We start from the raw sequence: 20,453 nt of genomic DNA on the forward strand, positions 1-20,453 counted from the left end.
TATTTTGTATTGGGTACCTGATGTGAAGAGGAGACTCGTTGGAAAAGACCCTGATGCTAGGAAACATGGAGGCAGGAGGAGTAGGGGGCAACAGAGGATGAGATCGTTTGATGGCATCACCAACTCAATAGATATGAGTTTGAGCAAATTTTGGGAGATAGTGAAGGACAGCAAAACCTGGTATGCTGCAGTTCATGGGGTCACAAAGAGTTGGACCTGAGTGAGTGACTGTACAATAAGAAATAGTCGATTAACAACATTGTGAGTTTCAGATGAACAGTGAAGGGACTCAGACATACATATATATATAGGTATCCCTTGACCCCCAAACTCCCCTCCCATCCACATAACATTGAGCAGAATTCTATGCTATGCTCAATTTAAAAGTGACATTAACTGAAAAGTAATTAATAAAGGAAAGGAAATGAAATTTTATTTAGGGCCTACTATGTGCTGAGTGCTTTTCATACATTTTAAAAAATCTCATGATAATGCTACAGGTAATTTGTAAATGTGAAATTAAAAATTTGCTTAAGATCATTCAGTTGGTAAGCGGTAGGTTGGATTTGACCAAATCTAACTGGTTCAAAGCCTGTGTGTGTTCTTTCTCCTCCATGGAGGCTATTTATCTAAAACAGTGCTGCTGCTGCTAAGTCGCTTCAGTCGTGTCCGACTCTGTGCGACCCCATAGATGGCAGCCCACCAGGCTCTCCTGTCCCTGGGATTCTCCAGGCAAGAACACTGGAGTGGGTTGCCATTTCCTTCTCCAATGCATGAAAGTGAAAAGTGAAAGTGAAGTCGCTCAGTTGTGTCCGACTCTAGCGACCCCATAGACTGCAGCCTACCAGGCTCCTCCATCCATGGGATTTTCCAGGCAAAAGTACTGGAGTGGGGTGCCATTGCCTTCTCTGCCAGAACAGTGCAGGTCTCTCCAAACGTAGCTCTCAAAGAACTTGGAAGTAATTAAGGCGGAGGTGGTTTGTTAGCATGTTCATTTATGAAATATACCCCAGTAAAACATTTTATCAATTTTTGCCCACCTTTACAAGTTGCTTATTCAGTAAGGATCTGGAGGAAAGAGTAGGAAATACACAACACCCCATGGATGTATTTCAGAAGTTCTGTAACTTGAAACACAGCTTATAGAGTGAATCTTATTAAAAGCAAGCACTTTCCATCACTATGACTACCCCAATTTATCTCCTGCAAAATTCTGTTATAGCTTCATTTTCTTAATGGGATATATCTACAACGGGGTGAGAGGATTGGGGTTGGATGTTTTCTTTCTATTCATTTTTTCCCTAGTTGGGCTAAAATTCCCATCTTGCATTTGTCTGTCTGAAATCTTCAAATACTTTAATAATAATAATAATAATAATAAACACAACTGTTCAAAAAAAAATACAACAGAAAAGTTGAGACTCGCAGTTTGGGCTAATCCCAACCATCTGGGACAGGATAAGTAGCCATGGGGAATGGGGTGGGGGTACTTTCTTAAACACAATTCATCCCCCTCTCCCAATACTTACATGTTCAAACACTGCTTGGTGGACTGACTCTTGTGTTTCTTATTTTCTGAAGAGTCAGCACTGTCCAGTGGTTTTAAAGCTCAGATAGTGTTGTTACTGAACCAAACTTGGGTTCTTTCACTCGTGTGCAGTGAAATCAATCTACTGACATTGGGTTGTATGAAGGAAAGTACAGTATTTATTTCAGGGCATGCCAAGCAGCCAAACTCCCTGAATTCAACAAAAAACTTAAGCAAAGCATTTTTAAAATCCAGGTGAGGGAGGGGTGTCCCAGGCTATGTGATCAGCTCATGCATGTACCCTGATAGGCTGATGGTGCTAACAGGGTGTCATCACAGCACTTAACAGTATCGGTCCTTAGTAGCTTCTGGTCATGGTCATCAAGTAGTTAATTTCTTCCATTTGGTGGTGGGTTTTGACTTTCACTTTTTGCTTTCATGCATTAGAGAAGGAAATGGCAACCCACTCCAGCGTTCTTGTGGAGAATCCCAGGGACGGCAGAGCTTGGTGGGCTGCCATCTATGGGGTCACACAGAGTCGGACACGACTGAAGCGACTTAGCAGCAGTAAGCATATGACGGAGAAGGCAATGGCACCCCACTCCAGTACTCTTGCCTGGAAAATCCTATGGATGGAGGAGCCTGGTGGGCTGCAGTCCATGGGGTTGCTGAGAGTCGGACACATCTGAGCAAGTTCACTTTAGCATATGTAAAACAAGTCAGGAAATGTGCATCAGATACTATCATTTCCCTTCTGCTGAGAGGAGCTACAACAGAGGATATGGGGGCAGGCCCCAAAGGATCATTTTTCAGCAGGATGGGCTTCCCATTCTTTGCCTCAATTTACTCATTTGTAACTTGGACTTCCAGCCAGTTGCTGTGAGAAGTAAATGAATCAGTCAATGCATGTGAGGTACTTAAAACCATGCTTGGTGACAGTAATTGGAAAGTGCTATATAAATACTAGCTGCTGATCTCATACTATTTTCCTCAAGCATTTACTTGAAAGGCAGGGGACAGGACAAAAAAGAAAGGGAAGACTTTGAAGACATTGAGGAATTTGCACAAAAAGCTCCTGTACTCTCAATTACAGGTGGTTACCTATCTAGGCAGAGGACTGGCTTCTTGGTGGGAACTTCACTAACATACAACTTAGAATGATGCTCTTGAGGTTAATGGCTAAGGTCAGGAGACAATAATCTCTATAACAAGCCAGTGCAATTTTATGAGGACAGAGAAACAACAGCATGGATACAAAGTCTCTTGACAGGACCAAGACAGTGATTTTTTTTTTCTTCCAAACTCTCTAATCAGTGTGGCCAGGCAGAGGACAAAAAGGGTAATTCTCTCTTGATCATTTCTATTCATTCATTCGTCCAACAACCATTACTTAATTATTCACCTACCCTGTGCCAAGCAAAGCAAAGATGAGTGAGACCTCGCAGTCTAGTTGGAGAAATGAACAAGAGGATGCATTAATTAACTCAATTACTATTATCCATCAGGTACTGTATTAGGTGTGGGGTATAGTGAACAAAACAGAAAAACTCCACCACGCCCACCCCTCGCATTTGTGGAGCTGGCATTCTAGGGAAAGACAATGCTTCAAGTAAGTATGAAATCCTAAAAATAAAGCATGCAAGGAACTAGGGCGTGTTTCTGTAGGGCGGTGGACTGGCTGTACTTTTAATTGGAATAGTCAGGGACGGTTTTACTGATAAGGAGGTGGGGTAACTCAGGATATGCCCAGAGCATATGGGAGCCCAAGGGGAAGCCCCGCGTCTCTCCATGCCCTGCTGAGGGCAGCCCCAGAACTCAACACTCTCCAGTGCCACTTCTGGAGCTCACTCCTCCCGCCGCCGCCGCGCCGGGCTCCAAGGGGCGGGGACCGAGCAAAGGTCCTGCCGCCCGCCCTCTTCCCTCGAGATCCCCCGCCCCGACTCGGCCCGGCCCGAGGGCTCCTCCGACTCGACCGGCGCGGGGCCTGAGGCAGCTGCGAGGTAAGTCCGGTATCTGGGCTCGGCTCTGTTCGGGATCCGGCCTTGACCTTGGGGAGCCGAGCCCGCGCGGCCCTTTCTCTCTGGGACACCCTCTGGCTTGCCCCTTAGTCCTAAGGGGGACGAATGGGTGGGCTGCCCGCAGCTGGACCGCCGGCCCCATGGCGTCCCCCCTCTCCCCCGTTTCCAGCCCCCGTCCCCCCACACCACCCCTTTCCCATCCCGTCCCCTCTCCTCTCCTCCTCCACTCCATTGCCATTTCCTTCTCTGGCTGTTGCTAGGGCAGCGGGTACCCACTGCCCCCCTTCTTCGCGCCCCCTCCCCATTCCTTCTTTCTTTGTCTTCCGGTTTCTCCTGGAGATGGCCGTGTGCCGGGGCGCGTGTGCGCGGGGAAGGAAGGTGGGGGCGGCGTGGAATTCTCTCTCCTGCATGGACCGAGTCCCCATCCCTGGCGTCGGGGATCCTGGGCCCCGAGGTTACGGAGGAGGAGGAGGAGGAGGCCAGGCCCCGCCCGGTAGTTCTCGGCCTGGATGGGATGACATCACCGCGCTCACGGGGCCTCCACGTGCGACCCGGACCGCTTCCCCTCTGCACCTGACCACGTTCTAAGACCAGGGCCGTCTTAGAACGGCGTGGGTTCTAGCGGGTTTGGAAAAACCCTCTCACTGAGATTCTACTCAGTTCAGAGGACTGGTGAGAAGGAAGGATGCGTTGGGATCGATGGATGCCTATAAGAGGCAAATAGACAAACTAGTTGAAGTGGAATGAAAAGTGCTGCGGGATCAGAGAACAGCTGAAGAAGTGTAGAGGAAATCGTTTTCCAAAGCCACCACCAATGAGCTCTTTTCATAAACGAAAACCTCCGGGAAAAGATGAGGCCAATTAGATCTGAGAAATACCGCCCAAGCCCTCAGAAGCTCCTTAGGTTTTCCAGAAGTGCTTTTGTTTTTGTTTTTTGAACCCGCAAGGGGAACCAGTGGGTTCTTTACTTAATCAGTCTCCAGTTATTTATTTCACTTCTCCCAAACCTTTGCTGACTCACCCTCCTTTTACAAGCTCATGCGTGCCCTGTGACCACCTTTTTTTTTTTTAATTTCAGATTTTTATTTTAGAAAGAAATGATAGAGTTCCTTGTCTTTAATTTGCTGCTGCTGCTGCTGCTGCTGCTGCTGCTAAGTCGCTTCAGTCGTGTCAGACTCTGTGCGACCCCATAGATGGCAGCCCACCAGGCTCTCCTGTCCCTGGGATTCTCCAGGCAAGAACACTGGAGTGGGTTGCCATTTCCTCCTCCAGTGCATGAAAGTGAAAAGTGAAAGTGAAGTCGCTCAGTCGTGTCCGACTCTTAGCGACCCCATGGACTGCAGCCTACCATGCTCCTCCGTCCATGGGATTTTCCAGGCAAGAGTACTAGAGTGGGGTGCCATTGCCTTCTCCCCTTTAATTTGCCTTACTATACAAATGAAGGCACTGGGCTGTAAGCATTGGAAGATACAGAAGAATGACACCCAGAGTCAATTTCACTTTGTTGTTTAGAAAACTAAAAACAGTTTGAAATGTGCTGAAGTTGTTAAGAGACAATAGTACTAATAGCAGTGTCTTGTTTTCCTAGATAGTGAGGAAATAGCATGTTTTATAGCCATGGTTTTTGCTTCTACCGTAACTGAAGTTTACCCTTTTGAGCACATTTTCTTACTCTAAAAATGAATCATATGTGGTTCAAAAAAAATAAATAAATAAAGCTGACTAGGGTGTCAGCAGAGCAGGTGGTCCAGGACTCAGGCTTGGGAGACAGGTGGACCTCAGTTGGAATCTGGGCTCAGCACTAATTCTCTATTTAAGGTTCACTGCCTTCTAGTCACGGAGAAGGCAATGGCACCCCACTCAAGCACTCTTGCCTGGAAAATCCCATGGACGGAGGGGCCTGGTAGGGTGCAGTTGCAAAGAGTCGGACACGACTGAGCGACTTCACTTTCACTTTTCACTTTCATGAACTGGAGAATGAAATGGCAACCCACTCCAGTGCTTACAGCCCAGTGTTCTGGCCTGGAGAATCCCAGGGATGGGGTCGCATAGAGTCGGACACGACTGAAGCGACTTAGCAGCAGCAGCAGCAGCAGCAGCCTTCTAGTCAAAGACCTCTGGGAACAGCAGGTGGAGTTGAAGGGGTTGGGTCAGTTCCTTGCTGAATGAGGGAGGCTTTGCTCCATGGGCAACCCTGGGCTTCTCCATATCTGGGTGTCAGAAAGGAGTTATAGGATTTGGGCTTCTAGGCGATTTGGAGGAGAGTTTAAGGAAATAGGACTTTACTCTGAATTGGATGCTGCCAGAAAGTGTGGGAAATTCTCTGAAGTATCCTTGTAAATCATGTCTGAAAGGAGTGAGGCTAAAACTGCTGTTGACTGAAAACCACAGTTACTTATGTGTCAGGGTTGGTGGGGGTAGTGGGAGTGTTTGGTCATTTTTGTGGTTTGGACAGTGTTCACATTCTGACTGTGGTCAGATAAGACTATAAAAGGTCTTGTTTTGGTCTTGATTTATCATGGCCACTGAGTGGCCTTGCCTGATGTTGATGTCCTGTGACATTGTTCGTGCCAGCCAGGAGAATGCCGGGCCAGTGCTGGCAACCCCAGGGCTAGCTGATTGTACCAAGCCAGTTCCTGGATGTCAGGGTTGCTGCTTTTTTTCTTGTGTTCTTGAGCAAATAACATCTTTGCACTTTAGTTTCCACTTCTGCAAAATGCAGACAATACCTCCTGAGGGTTGTCGTGGAGATTCAGTGAGGAAATATGTAGAAAGGAGTTAGCCGGTACCTGGCACATAGCAGGTACTCAGCATATAGTTACCCCCTCTTTATCTAGTGGATGTTGAGGTTTCTTCCTTAGAATTCAAGCAGAGGCCCATTGATCAACTGGAGCTGCTCTAGAGAAGAATCCTGAATTGGGAAGAGGTAGGTTTTTTGCAACTCAAAGATGTGATCATTCCATCACACTGAATCAGTCTTGAGGATGGTCATGAGCAATTGTAGTATCTTCTGATGCCGTCACCATCTTGGCAACTATTTTTTAGATTCTTTGGTCCCAGTTGGCGGTGTGCTCTTCTGACTTTGTGTCGTTGTCTTGCTTTTTTGGTCTCTTCCTTTAATGTCTCGTCCAGGAGTCTGAGCTGAACTTTCATGTCATTACTGCCTTGACTTTGACTCTCTGAGTTCTAATCTGATTCAAGTTGGGGAGCCGCAGAGGCTGATGAGATGTTTGCTAATGGAATTCTTCAGGCCCAAGTGAGGGAGCCCAGGCTCTTTGGTACAGCTGTAAAGTGCAGTGGAGTTTTAGGCCATGAGCATTTTGACCTTGACCTCTAGGGAGGTCATTTTCATCTTCTTTCGGATTGGAGCATTCTGGAAATTTGAATCTGACGTCTGGCTTCTAGTTGAGGCATTATTGCACTTGTCTGTGCCAGGCAGCTTGAGTTCTAGATCTTTTAGGGGACTCTGGGCATATTATTTAATCTTTCCAGGCGGGACAGTTACTTTAGTTGTTTGAGAATCAGACAGCAACTTATTGGCTTCCGATGCCACATGATAAACTGTATTGTGTTAAATTTTTAGCTTATATCTTGGTTCATCTCTCTGATTTATTGAAAGCTTCTAGGAATAAAGAAAAAGCAATAGAAAATAGGCTAAGGACACAAACAGTTAAGAAAAAGAAATATAAAAAGGCTGCAAACAAAAGATGCTTGAATTCATTTATATTAAAATGTGTGTTAGTTGCTCAGTTGTGTCCAACTCTGCAACCCCATGGACTATAGCCGGCCAGATTCCTCTGTCCGTGGAATTCTCCAGGCAAGAATATTGGAGTGGGTTACCATTCCCTTCTCCAGAGGATCTTTCCGACCCAGGGATCGAACCTGGGTCTCCTGAATTGCAGGCAGATTCTTGACTATCTGTGCCACCAGGGAAGCCTCTTAAATTATATATTATATTAAAATAACATGACTTAAAACTATACTGAGATACTATTTCTCACCTATGACTAGCAAAAATACAAAGATTGATAACCTACTCTTGTTGCTGAGACTGATACTTTCATACCTTATTGGTGAAACTGAAAAATGGTACAACCTGTAAATTATCCATGCATTTACCCATTGGTCTAGCAATTCTTGAAATCTCTCTTCAGACACTCTTGCCCAGGGGTCCCTGACCTTTTTGGCACCAGGGACCTATTTTGTGGCAGATAATTTTCCCATGGACCAGGGGTGGGAGCATGGTTTCCTGATGATTCAAGTGCATTACCTTTATAGTCCACTTTATTTTTAATGTAGTGCTGCCACTGATCTGACAGGAGCTACCGGTTCATGGCCTAGAGGTTGGGGACCCCTTCTCTTGCCCATATAGGAAGCGGACATACATTCAGAATTTAGTATGGCATTTTTATAGTAATAAAAATTTAGACGTAACCCAAGTGATCAGCAATATGGGACAGGTTACATAAGCAATGGTACATCTTCTGGAAGGGGTATTATCAACTGTATTATGTGGAGGGTACTCACCATGGAGAGATCTCTAGGATATATTGCCACATAACAGAAAGCAAGATGCAGAACAGTGTGTACATTCCTTTTATATTTGTATAAAGAAATATGAAGGTGATATACTTGAAGGGGGGAGGGGTGAAAAGGTAGATGGGACCTGGGTAGGGATGGGATTTCTCAGTGTGTATCCTTTCCCATGGTTTAGATTCTTGAGCCATGTAAATGTATTGTGTATTCAAATATAGTAATTAAAAACCCCAAACTCTCTAACTTTAGCTTCACAAGGAAAATATCCCCAGTTCTTTGATTAAATAAGTCTGAATAAAAACCTCCAAAGCAGTAGTCACTACTGTTAACTCTTCTTCAAACAACCTACCTTGTCAAGAGGCTATGTTTGATGCTAGATTGAAAAAAAATTAAAAATTAATTTAGGAGTTCCCCTTCTTTATCCTCTAATCCCTCTAGGGAGGAGTGGTGTCATTACTAAGACTTTGCTGCCTGTAGCAGATGGGTCTTGTTACTATTTTTTTTATGGCTAGCCTGATGTATGTTCTTCAGAGACCTGTTTAATCTGAAGTCAAGGTAGTGAACTCCCTTCTTGGTTGGCCCCAGGAAAGAATGGAAACCATAGAAATGGAGATCCTGATACCCCCGGTGAACTGACGCAGGTTCTGCTGCTACTCTTCTCTTGGGGCAAAGCAGGGTGAAATCCCCCAGGTGACTGAAAGTGAGTGCTAGTCACTCAGTCATGTCCGACTCTTGGCAACCCCATAGACTGTAGCTTGCTAGGCTCCCCTGTCCGTGGAATTCTCCATTGGAGAAGTCTAGTGTTCAACCCAGAGATCAAACACAGGTCTCCTGCATTGCAGGCAGATTCTTTACCGTCTGAGCCACCAGGAAAGTCAGGTCATTGAGGAGACCGTATTTTGTTAAATGTTCTTTCCTTGTGTTTGACAAAATTAACTTTTCGTCTTATGCTAGACGCATGCTCAGTGGTAGTACTGCCTTACTGTCCCCACCAATCTGCTTCTTCCCAGATCCCTCTCTTGATAACTGGCATCTCCATCTCATCAGCCAAGCCAGGCCTGCGCTGTCTGCAGGCCATGCTGGGGAGTCTCCTTTCTTTCATCAGAAACCTCACATCCAACAGAGTTCTGGGGAAGCCACCAAACCAGCAACTTTTCTGCCCTTAAGGCACTGATGTAGTTCCTTCCAGCTGATCTCCTATTTCATTTCCAGAAGATCTGTTTAAGTGACTACTCTGATCACACTGCTCCCTATATAACCCCTCTCGTGGCTCCTGCTGCCCTGGCCCTCATCAGGGGAGGTACAGGCCTTCAGGACCAACTCTGAGTCTTCCTCATCCTTGTCTTTTGCCCCTCCCTGCTCTAGAACCTGGCAGTCCACTGCAGGAACCAATCCCAGAGCTTGCAGAGCAACTCTAAGTCTGTCAAAGGAGTGGTGATGGGCATAGCTACACAAACCCATGTCTCTTGATCATTACGACCTTGCTGGTCCCAAATCTTAGAAAATCTTCTCCACCTGTCCACCACTTCCTGCAAGTGCTGAGCCTTTATAATTGCTCATCTGCTAGAACCTCCTTTCAGTACTCCTTTGCTGACTTAGGCTCATTTCTACCTAGCCCACAAAATGCAGCTATGATGCTGTCTGCTTCATGACAACTTCTGCGACACTGTGTTTCTCTCCAGCTTGATCGAGATGACTTTTTCTTGGTTCATTCCTTTTCGCAATCTGTGTCAATATCTAGCATAAAACTTAACTGTTTATTTCTCCTTCTGGTCACCAAACTAGTAGCTTATTAAGGTGAGAGGCTGCCTTTTGTGTCTGTATCCTGAGTGCTTAAACACAGTACCTGGGTATAGTACATCAGTTCAGTTCAGTTCAGTCGCTCAGTCGTGTCCGACTCTTTGCGACCCCATGAATTGCAGCATGCCAGGCCTCCCTGTCCATCACCAACTCCCGGAGTTCACTGAGACTCACATCCACCGAGTCGGTGTTGCCATCCCACCATCTCATCCTCTGTCGTCCCCTTCTCCTCCTGTCCCCAATCGCTCCCAGCATCAGAGTCTTTTCCAATGAGTCAACTCTTCGCATGAGGTGGCCAAAGTACTGGAGTTTCAGCTTTAGCATGCTGAAGAATAATGACTGATTCAATAAATATTTTGATAAATGAGTTCTCTGATAAAAGAACAGGGTTAGATGGCTATAAAATAATCTAAGAGAAGGTACTTTAGAGAAGAATTAATGATAGTAAAACAAAATGTTTTAATGTTCTCGAGAAGATCCATGGTAAAGAAGGTGGGTTGAACTATTAGTAACTAAACATCCAAGATTATCTTAGCTCTTAAATTCTATAATTGTGTTTTCTGTGTGACTTCCAGATAGCAGGGTACAAGTATAAATAAAACACAGTTCTTGTGCACTAGACATTTTAACCTTTCTTGTGCATTAGACATTTTAACCTTTGTGGATAGTTATTTCAATTTGTGCGTTTTTAGAATAATGTCATGTATGTGTTCTCATATGTATTTTGCATATGTACAGCCATGTGCAGGTTATATGTTGTGAATTGTTTATAACCTTTGTCCATGTGTCTCCTACCATTTTTTAATCCTTGATGTACTTTGCGAAGGTTTTTTTTAATATGTTAAGTATTCTAGTTTTTGTATTATAAGCATTTTCTCAGTTTGCTATTTGTCTTTCTAACGGCCTTTCTTATTCTACAATTGTACAAATATTTGTTTGTCTTTTTTACTTTTATGGTTTCACTTTTCTTTAAAAACCCTCTAATCCCCTGAGAATTTGCTCTTGTATGTGGCATGAGATGGGTCTTCCAAGGTGGTGCTGGTTGGTAAAGAACCCTCCTGCCAACACAGGAGATGTAAGAGACTCGGGTTTGATCCCTGGGTTTGGAAGATCCCCTGGAGGAGGAAATGGCAACCCATTCCAGTATTCTTGCATGGAGAATCCCATGGACAGAGCAGCCTGGCGGGCTACAGTCTGGGAGGTTGCAGAGTCGGATGTGACTGAAGTGACTTAGCATGCATGCATGGCATGAGATAGGGATCTGACTTTTTTTCCCCCCCAGATGTTTAGCCAGTAGTTCTAACAGTTTATTGAAAAGTGTAGACATCTTCCAGTGAATATAGCACATTTATATCTTCCAATGTGTGTTTCTTTTTTTCCCCTCCAGCTGAAGAGTGACTGGGCTTTTCATTTCTGGGTTTAAAAGTAATAGCTAGTCACTTTACATTTATGGATAAGGGAAATCACACAATGTAAAGAAAAAGCACATTCAACCCTTCAAAGAAGTAGTCATAAGTAAGATGCAAATTTGGGTAGTCAGTATGCTATTCAACAGATATTCCCAGGTCTCTGCCTTCCAAATACTTGTTATTTCATGACCATTATGACTGGCTGAGGCCATGTGCTTAGTTCTTACAAATTGTGAGTGAATGTGATATGTGTCAGTTTTGGGCTAGAGCATTTAATACCTGATGTGAGACTTTTCTGGAACCTTATTTCCTGTTGGCTGATGACTGATGATGTTCAAGAGGGTGTCTGCCCCTTTAGCCTGAATCCCTGAATGACTGCAAGGAGCAACGTCTTCTGTACTGGGTGTGTAGTGTGAGCACTAAATATACACTTCTGATTATAAGCCACTGAGATTTGGAGGCATAACCTAGCCTATCCTGATTTATACTCATATCCTCTCTTAGTATTTCAATTTTTAATTTTTTAGACATCAACTGAACTCAAGCTAGATGCTTCTCTAAGGAGAAGATATTCTTTCATGAATACTGATCAATACTAGGAAGAAATAAGGTGATTTCAGGAAAATGTTATGAAATAATAACTTCCTATATATATATATATATTTTTTTTTTTTTTTCAGGTAATCTGGAGTTCTCAAAATGTTTGCCAAAGCAACACGAAATTTTCTTAAGGAAGTTGATGCTGGAGGTAACCTGATCGCAGTATCAAACTTGAATGACTCAGATAAATTACAACTTCTAAGTCTGGTGACCAAAAAAAAGAGATACTGGTGCTGGCAGAGACCCAAGTACCAGTTTTTATCTGTCACTCTTGGAGATGTACTCACAGAAGACCAGTTTCTGAGTCCAGGTATGTTTCTTTGGTTATATTTACAATTAGTTCCAGATCAGGAGATGATTCTTCTTTTAGACACACGTTGTCTTGTTTTGTTGTTGTTGTTTAGTCACTCAGTCATGTCTGACTCTTTGTGACTCCATGGACTGTAGCCCACCAGGCTCCTCTGTCCATGGGATTCTCCAGACAAGAATACTGGAGTGGGTTGCCATTTCCTTCTCCAGGGGATCTTCCCCACCCAGGGATTGAACCCACGTCTCCTGCAGTGCAGGCAGATTCTTTACCAATGAGCCACTGGGGAAGCCACATGTTGTCTGGAGTGATTATAAAGCCATACCTTATAATCAGTTCTCCTGATTCTTTGCTTACTGTTTTAAAGACATATCCGTTCTGTTTTCTTTTTCTTTTTTATTCTATTTTTGGCTGTGTGGGGTCCTTTTTGCAGTGCATGGGCTTCTCACTGCAGTGGCTTCTTTTGTTGCAGAGCATGGGCTCTAGGGTGCACAAGCTTCAGTAGTTGTGGCGGTCAGGCTTAATTGCTCTGAGGTGTGTGGAATCTTCTCAGACCAGGACTAAAACACATGTCTTCTGTATTGGCAGGCAGATTCCTACCCACTGTTCTTTCTACCAGAGGAGTTCCAATAGTGCAATTTTTGGTATAAAAGTACAACATGCCCACTTGTAGATGTTGTGGCTCCTCAATATAAGTGGACTGAGGTTCTACCGCTCCCAATTTGGTTTAATATTGAGGTTGATGATGCCCCGTATCCATCAGGAGAGTGTGAAAGATTTTATTACTCACATAATGAAGCTTTTCTGGGAGAACATAGTAGATTGCCAAGGCTGGTCCAAAAATAACTAGAGAGAAGGGGGAAAAAGATGGGCTTAGTTGTTCTAGTGAATAGGAGGTATGGTGAGGGTTCTGTATGGGTGGGGCTTGCCAGGGTTCAGTTTGCTGCTGGTGCCAATGGAGAGAGCACCTGAAGTTTCTTACCCGATTGCCCAGATGTGTAACAGAAAGGAAAGGAGATAGTGAGCTTGAAATGTCAAACATCAAAAATACTCCTCATTATTACAGAGAAGTATTTATTAAATATAGAAAGGCAAGAAAACAAGTCAATAAAAATTCCTCCATTAAATGTTAATTTCTATTATATTGTATCTTTTTTATCTCTGCATCTAATTTTTGAAAAATAACATTGGAAACACACTACATGTAATTTTAACATGTTCCTCATTTATTTTTTATTTAACCTTATATGTTTAGATTTCTTAGTATGGTTTAAATATTTCTTAGTACTGTTTTCAATAAGCAGTGTGTATGCACCCTAATTTGCTTAACCAGTCCAATTTAGTGCTTTGTATATAGGGTTGCAATGAATATTTTTGTTGTTGTTTTTCCTTTAAACAATTGTTTCAGCGTAGATTCTTTTTTTATTAAAATTTTGTTTTTCTTGAGATATAGTGGATTTACAATATTCTATTAGTTTCAGGTGTATTACATAATGATTCAAAATTTTTATAAATTATATTCCATTTATAGTTATTGTAAAATATTCCCTGTGCTGTATAATATATTGTTGTAGCTTATTTATTTTATACATAGCAGTTTGTACCTCTTAATTCTCTACCCCCCTCTTACCCCTCCCTGCTTCTCTCTCCCCTCTGGTAACCATTAGTTTGTATCTGTGAATCTGTTTCTTTTTTATTATATTCACTGTTTGTTTTATTTTTTAGATTCCACCTGTAAGTGATAACATACAGTGTTTGTCTTTCTCTGATTTATTTCACTTGGAAAATACCCTCCAACTCCATCCATGTTGTTGCAAATGGCAAAATTTCATTCTTTTTTTATGGTTGAGTTTTATTCCATTATATATGTATGTGTGTGTATATATATGTATATATATATGCCACATAGTCCTTATATATTCTTCTATTGATGGACACATATGTTGCTTCCATATCTTGGCAATTGTAAATAATGCTGCTGTGAACATTGGGGTAGCACAGATTCTTAAATATACAATTACTGGACCAGAAGTTGGGAGCTTTTCAAAGACTTTTGGTACTGATTCCTACACAACTTGATGAAATAGAGTGATGTATGAAGGTACCATCAACTCTTAATTACTGGGCTAAATGATGTTCAAGTCTTCTTTTAGCTTTAAAGTTCTTTAATTTTGTAATTGCATTTCTCTTTAAAGGGTAAAAGTGACAGAGGGGATAATATGAGTTGACAAATAATCTCTAAACTTTCTTCCAGACCAGCATTCTAGACAGTGCTTTCTTCAGCCAGGCCCATTATCAGAGCTGTCAAGCAATGGGCAAATGAATTGATAGTGGTTTATGTCATGTTTTCCCCCTGGATATTGGGTGGAACATTTATTAAATGGTATAACAACTAGCTATGAGGAAAGGCAAGAGAAAAAAAAAAAAATCACAGAGCAGCCCATGAACTGCTGAGTAATTGAAATTCACCACTCTGTGCTGCTGGCCTCTTCGTGGTGTCCAGAGAGCTCCTGTTAGATGGGTCAGGCCAGTGGCAGTCCCTGAGATGAGCAAGTCCCACATATGTTCATCAGCTGAGGCCGGAGCTCACCCCTGTGTCTGTGCCCTGTGGGTGTTAGGGCTGTGATGGGAGGTGCCCTCTTCTTTGTCTACCGAGCAGGTTTGAAATGCCTCACCTTTGTCATCCTTGCCCCTGGCAACAATGCTGGAGTGTTGTGTTGTGTTCTGGGATGTGGAGGTTAGAGGACAGTGACTTGATTGTCCCAGTGACAGGCTGTTGGCTTTCTCACTTTTCCCTTCCACCTGCAGCAGTGGATGACTCAGTGCAGAGATGTGCACAGATGACATCTATTTCAGAACGTGTCTGTGTCTCTCATGGCATTTTGGAATACACAGACAGTCCTGATTATCCCCGGCTGCTGTGGGGGCCAGTCCTGGGGTCAGAGTTTCCAGGAGTGGTAATAAGCCTGATGGGGACCAGAACTGGAAACTGAAGGTAGAGTTTCTATCTGTGTAGCACTTTGTACAACTCAGGACAGTCCTGTTTATTGGGAAATGTTGTTGCTCTGGCCTAAACCCAGTGGATAAACTGAGCACTTGCTGTGTGCCAGGCTCTGTATTACATAATTTAGAGACACCAGCTTCCAGCAGAATCCATCAGGTAGGTATTATTAATTATCTCCAATTTGCATATGACAAACCTGAGGTTCAGGGAGATGGATGAGATACCTAGGTCTCCCAACTAGGAATATTAGAGTAATGATCAAATCTTGAGCTCTTAACAGCTGCTCCATGCTGCTTTCTAAATCAACTCCCAGAATGTTTGTATTCTCAAGATGTAAATAGGAAAAGGCTTTGATTTGGGGGCATTTTCCTAAACTTTTTATTATTTTTGGTGGAGATAGTCGTTTACTTTGTAAATTTCACAGATAATGAGTGGTAATTAATTCTCATTAACACTGGCTGAGGAATGGGTTTTCTTGACTGCAGTGATAGAAGTATAGGTGTTGGGGGTGGTGACTGGGTTTAAAGAAGCCTTTCAGACTTCCAGTAGATTTGAATCCATTATGAAGTATCACCAGGAGCCCAGGAGAGCCTTGGGTCAGGGGAATGAAAAGGGCCAGTGTCAAGTTCCTAAGAGACTCTCAGTGTAGCCTTCCTTGAATGATGGTGACTGAGACTATTTTTATGGTAGTATTTCAGTTAGTTCAGTTCAGTCGCTCAGTCGTGTCCGACTCTTTGCGACCCCATGAATCGCAGCATGCCAGGCCTCCCTGTCCATCACCAACTCCCGGAGTTCACTCAAACTCACGTCCATCAAGTTGGTGATGCCATCCAGCCATCTCATCCTCTGTCGTTTGGTTCAGTTAAAAATAAGAACAGGAGACATATAGAGGCGTGAGAAGGCTAAGATCCTCAGATGTGTTTACCTTGGTGTTCAGATTTAAAAAAAAAGGCAGATCCTAAAGGCAGTCTGGTATGACCTGATGAGGAACATGGAAATTCCTAGGGGAGCTAATTGAAGCTGGGACACCAGCTGGGTGGTGGCATCATTCTTTATTGTCTGGGAAGCCAGGAAGGAAGAATGGAGAGTCTGGAGCTTGCGTACTCCAGGATGGAAGCAGGGAGGAAGGGCATGCTCGCTGACTTTATCAGGAACACAGAGATAAGGAATTGCTTGATACGGAATTGAATGACTGGGTAGAGGTCAGATATAAACAGCTAAATATGGGGAGAACTGTTTGAATGGAGATGGTAATGAAAGCCAGGGGAGTGTTCTTCAAGGCCACGAGGGGAAACGGAAAATGCCCAGGGACAGGTTCAGGCGGCTGATCTGCCAGATACTGGGTCAGGCAGGCCACGCCCTGGGTGGGTGGGTGAGCAGAGTGCCAGGCTGCTGTTTTTTTTCTGCTTAGGTGTCATCCTCATCCAGTCCCTTCATCCTCAAAGCACACATTTAAAACATCCTATTTATTTATACTATTTATTTATCTGGATAGCAGTTAAACAGATGTTTACTTTAAAATAATTCATGGAACTCTAAAGATACTTTTGGTGCACATGTCTATATGTGTGTATATTGGACTTGAAAGATGAAAAAACAGTAGAGTCCTTGGCCACCAGTACGCACTACACTCTCAGTCAGCGTCCAGGTTCTTTTGTCCGTACAGCGTGGCCGCCGGCTCTCCGCTCTGAGTGCAGACCTTGTGTTTCCCATGGGTTTCCGCAGGATTGGAAAGCTAGGTGACCTGAGGCACAGAGTTGGCCGCTTTGTCATCAGATTCCTCTGCATGTCTTATTCACTGCAGTGGTCGTGGAGTCGGACTTTGTGAAGTACGAGGGCAAGTTTGAAAACCATGTGAGTGGGACCCTGGAGACAGCCCTGGGGAAGGTCAAGCTGAATGTTGGCGGCAAAGGCCTCGTGGAGAGTCAGTCCTCCTTTGGAACCCTGAGGAAGCAGGAGGTGGACTTGCAGCAGCTCATCGGAGATGCCCAGGAGAGGTAATGGGAATTCTGCTCTGCATTTTGACTTTGACACACCTCTCATTTAAATTTTTAAAAAGTTATTTATTTACTTTGGACTGTGCTGGATCTTCGTTGCTGTACATGGGCTTTCTCCAGTTGCGGTGAGTCGCGGCTGCTCTCTAGTTGCCGTGTGCTGGGTTCCTGTTGCGGTGGCTTCTCTTGTTGTGGAACACGAGCTCTAGGTGCGTCGCTTAGTACTTGTGGAACATGGGCTTAGTTGCCCTGTGACATATGGAATCTTCCTGGACCAGAGATCAAACCCATGCCCCCTGCATTGGCAGGCAGATTCTTAACCATTGGACCACCAGGGAAGTCCCATGTCTCTCATTTATAGGTCATTCTGGTGATCCAGTGGTTAAGACTCCAGGCATCCAATGCAGGGGGCATAGGGGAACTAAGATCCCATATGCTGTGTGGCCAAAAAGAAGGTCATTTGTATCAGCAAACATTACTGAATGCACATCGCTGAAATGTGATGAGCAGTTCATCCTTTAATCTGGACTTTCACTGTTTTTAGCCTGAGCGGGGATACTTGGGAAACACTTTATTTATTTTTTTTTAATTTTATTTTATTTTTAAACTTTACATAATTGTATTAGTTTTGCCAAATATCAAAATGAATCCGCCACAGGTATACATGTGTTCCCCATCCTGAACCCTCCTCCGTCCTCCCTCCCCATACCATCCCTCTGGGTCTTAAAACTTAGAGCAGAAATAAATGCAAAAGAAACAAAAGAGATCATAGCAAAAATCAACAAAACCAAAAGCTGGTTTTTTGAAAGGATAAATAAAATTGACAAACCATTAGCCAGACTCATCAAGAAACAAAGGGAGAAAAATCAAATCAATAAAATTAGAAGTGAAAATGGAGAGATCACAACAGACAACACAGAAATACAAAGGATCATAAGAGACTACTATCAACAATTATATGCCAATAAAATGGACAACGTGGAAGAAATGGACAAATTCTTCGAAAAGTACAACTTTCCAAAACTCAACCAGGAAGAAATAGAAAATCTTAACAGACCCATCACAAGCACGGAAATTGAAACTGTAATCAAAAATCTTCCAGCAAACAAAAGCCCAGGTTCAGACGGCTTCACAGCTGAATTCTACCAAAAATTTAGAGAAGAGCTAACACCTATCCTACTCAAACTCTTCCAGAAAATTGCAGAGGATGGTAAACTTCCAAACTCATTCTATGAGGCCACCATCACCCTAATACCAAAACCTGACAAAGATCCCACAAAAAAGGAAAACTACAGGCCAATATCACTGATGAACATAGATGCAAAAATCCTTAACAAAATTCTAGCAATCAGAATCCAACAACACATTAAAAAGATCATACACCATGACCAAGTGGGCTTTATCCCAGGGATGCAAGGATTCTTCAATATCCGCAAATCAATCAATGTAATACACCACATTAACAAATTGAAAAATAAAAACCATATGATTATCTCAATAGATGCAGAGAAAGCCTTTGACAAAATTCAACATCCATTTATGATAAAAACTCTCCAGAAAGCAGGAATAGAAGGAACATACTTCAACATAATCAAAGCTATATATGACAAACCCACAGCAAACATTATCCTCAATGGTGAAAAATTGAAAGCATTTCCTCTAAAGTCAGGAACAAGACAGGAGTGCCCACTTTCACCATTACTATTCAACATAGTTTTGGAAGTTTTGGCCACAGCAATCAGAGCAGAAAAAGAAATGAAAGGAATCCAAATTGGAAAAGAAGAAGTAAAGCTCTCACTGTTTGCAGATGACATGATCCTCTACATAGAAAACCCTAGAGACTCCACCAGAAAATTACTAGAACTAATCAATGACTATAGTAAAGTTGCAGGATAGAAAATCAACACACAGAAATCCCTTGCATTCCTATACACTAATAATGAGAAAACAGAAAGAGAAATTAAGGAAACAATTCCATTCACCATTGCAACGGAAAGAATAAAATACTTAGGAATATATCTACCTAAAGAAACTAAAGACCTATATATAGAAAACTATAAAACACTGGTGAAAGAAATCAAAGAGGACACTAACAGATGGAGAAATATACCATGTTCATGGATTGGAAGAATCAGTATAGTGAAAATGAGTATACTACCCAAAGCAATCTATAGATTCAATGCAATCCCTATCAAGCTACCAACAGTATTCTTCACAGAGCTAGAACAAATAATTTCACAATTTGTATGGAAATACTAAAAACCTCGAATAGCCAAAGTGATCTTGAGAAAGAAGAATGGAACTGGAGGAATCAACCTACCTGACTTCAGGCTCTATTACAAAGCCACAGTTATCAAGACAGTATGGTACTGGCACAAAGACAGAAATATAGATCAATGGAACAAAATAGAAAGCCCAGAGATAAATCCACGCACATATGGACACCTTATCTTTGACAAAGGAGGCAAGAATATACAATGGATTAAAGACAATCTCTTTAACAAGTGGTGCTGGGAAATCTGGTCAACCACTTGTAAAAGAATGAAACTAGAACACTTTCTAACACCATACACAAAATAAACTCAAAATGGATTAAAGATCTAAATGTAAGACCAGAAACTATAAAACTCCTAGAGGAGAACATAGGCAAAACACTCTCCGACATACATCACAGCAGGATCCTCTATGACCCACCTCCCAGCATATTGGAAATAAAAGCAAAAATAAACAAATGGGACCTAATTAACCTTAAAAGCTTCTGCACATCAAAGGAAACTATTAGCAAGGTGAAAAGACAGCCTTCAGAATGGGAGAAAATAATAGCAAATGAAGCAACTGACAAACAACTAATCTCGAGGATATACAAGCAACTCCTGCAGCTCAACTCCAGAAAAATAAATGACCCAATCAAAAAATGGGCCAAAGAACTAAACAGACATTTCTCCAAAGAAGACATACAGATGGCTAACAAACACATGAAAAGATGCTCAACATCACTCATTATCAGAGAAATGCAAATCAAAACCACTATGAGGTACCATTTCACACCAGTAAGAATGGCTGCGATCCAAAAGTCTACAAGTGATAAATGCTGGAGAGGGTGTGGAGAAAAGGGAACCCTCTTGCACTGTTGGTGGGAATGCAAACTAGTACAGCCACTATGGAGAACAGTGTGGAGATTCCTTAAAAAACTGGAAATAGAACTGCCTTATGATCCAGCAATCCCACTGCTGGGCATACACACTGAGGAAACCAGA

General features: G+C 42.8%; 1 protein-coding gene across 9 annotated transcripts in view; it reads left to right on the forward strand.

Annotated features, from left to right (window-relative positions):
• GSDME (gasdermin E) overlaps nt 1-20,453 on the forward strand; it is a 117,243-nt gene that overhangs the window by 39,746 nt on the left and 57,044 nt on the right. For 6 of the 9 annotated variants that reach the window (XM_044946738.2, XM_044946737.2, XM_044946739.2 and 3 more), the window contains exons 2-3: nt 11,972-12,201; nt 17,007-17,199. In XM_044946738.2, coding sequence (XP_044802673.2) covers nt 11,991-12,201; nt 17,007-17,199 — 404 coding nt within the window. In that variant the 5' untranslated portion in view covers nt 11,972-11,990. Of the gene's footprint in view, nt 1-3,033; nt 3,138-3,334; nt 3,529-6,199; nt 6,473-11,971; nt 12,202-17,006; nt 17,200-20,453 lie in introns of those variants that run through there. The other 3 variants (XM_044946736.2, XM_006055271.4, XM_006055272.4) reach the window with 3 other exon arrangements.

This window comes from Bubalus bubalis, chromosome 8 (genome assembly GCF_019923935.1).
Source record: "Bubalus bubalis isolate 160015118507 breed Murrah chromosome 8, NDDB_SH_1, whole genome shotgun sequence".
Classification (NCBI taxonomy): domain Eukaryota; kingdom Metazoa; phylum Chordata; class Mammalia; order Artiodactyla; family Bovidae; genus Bubalus; species Bubalus bubalis.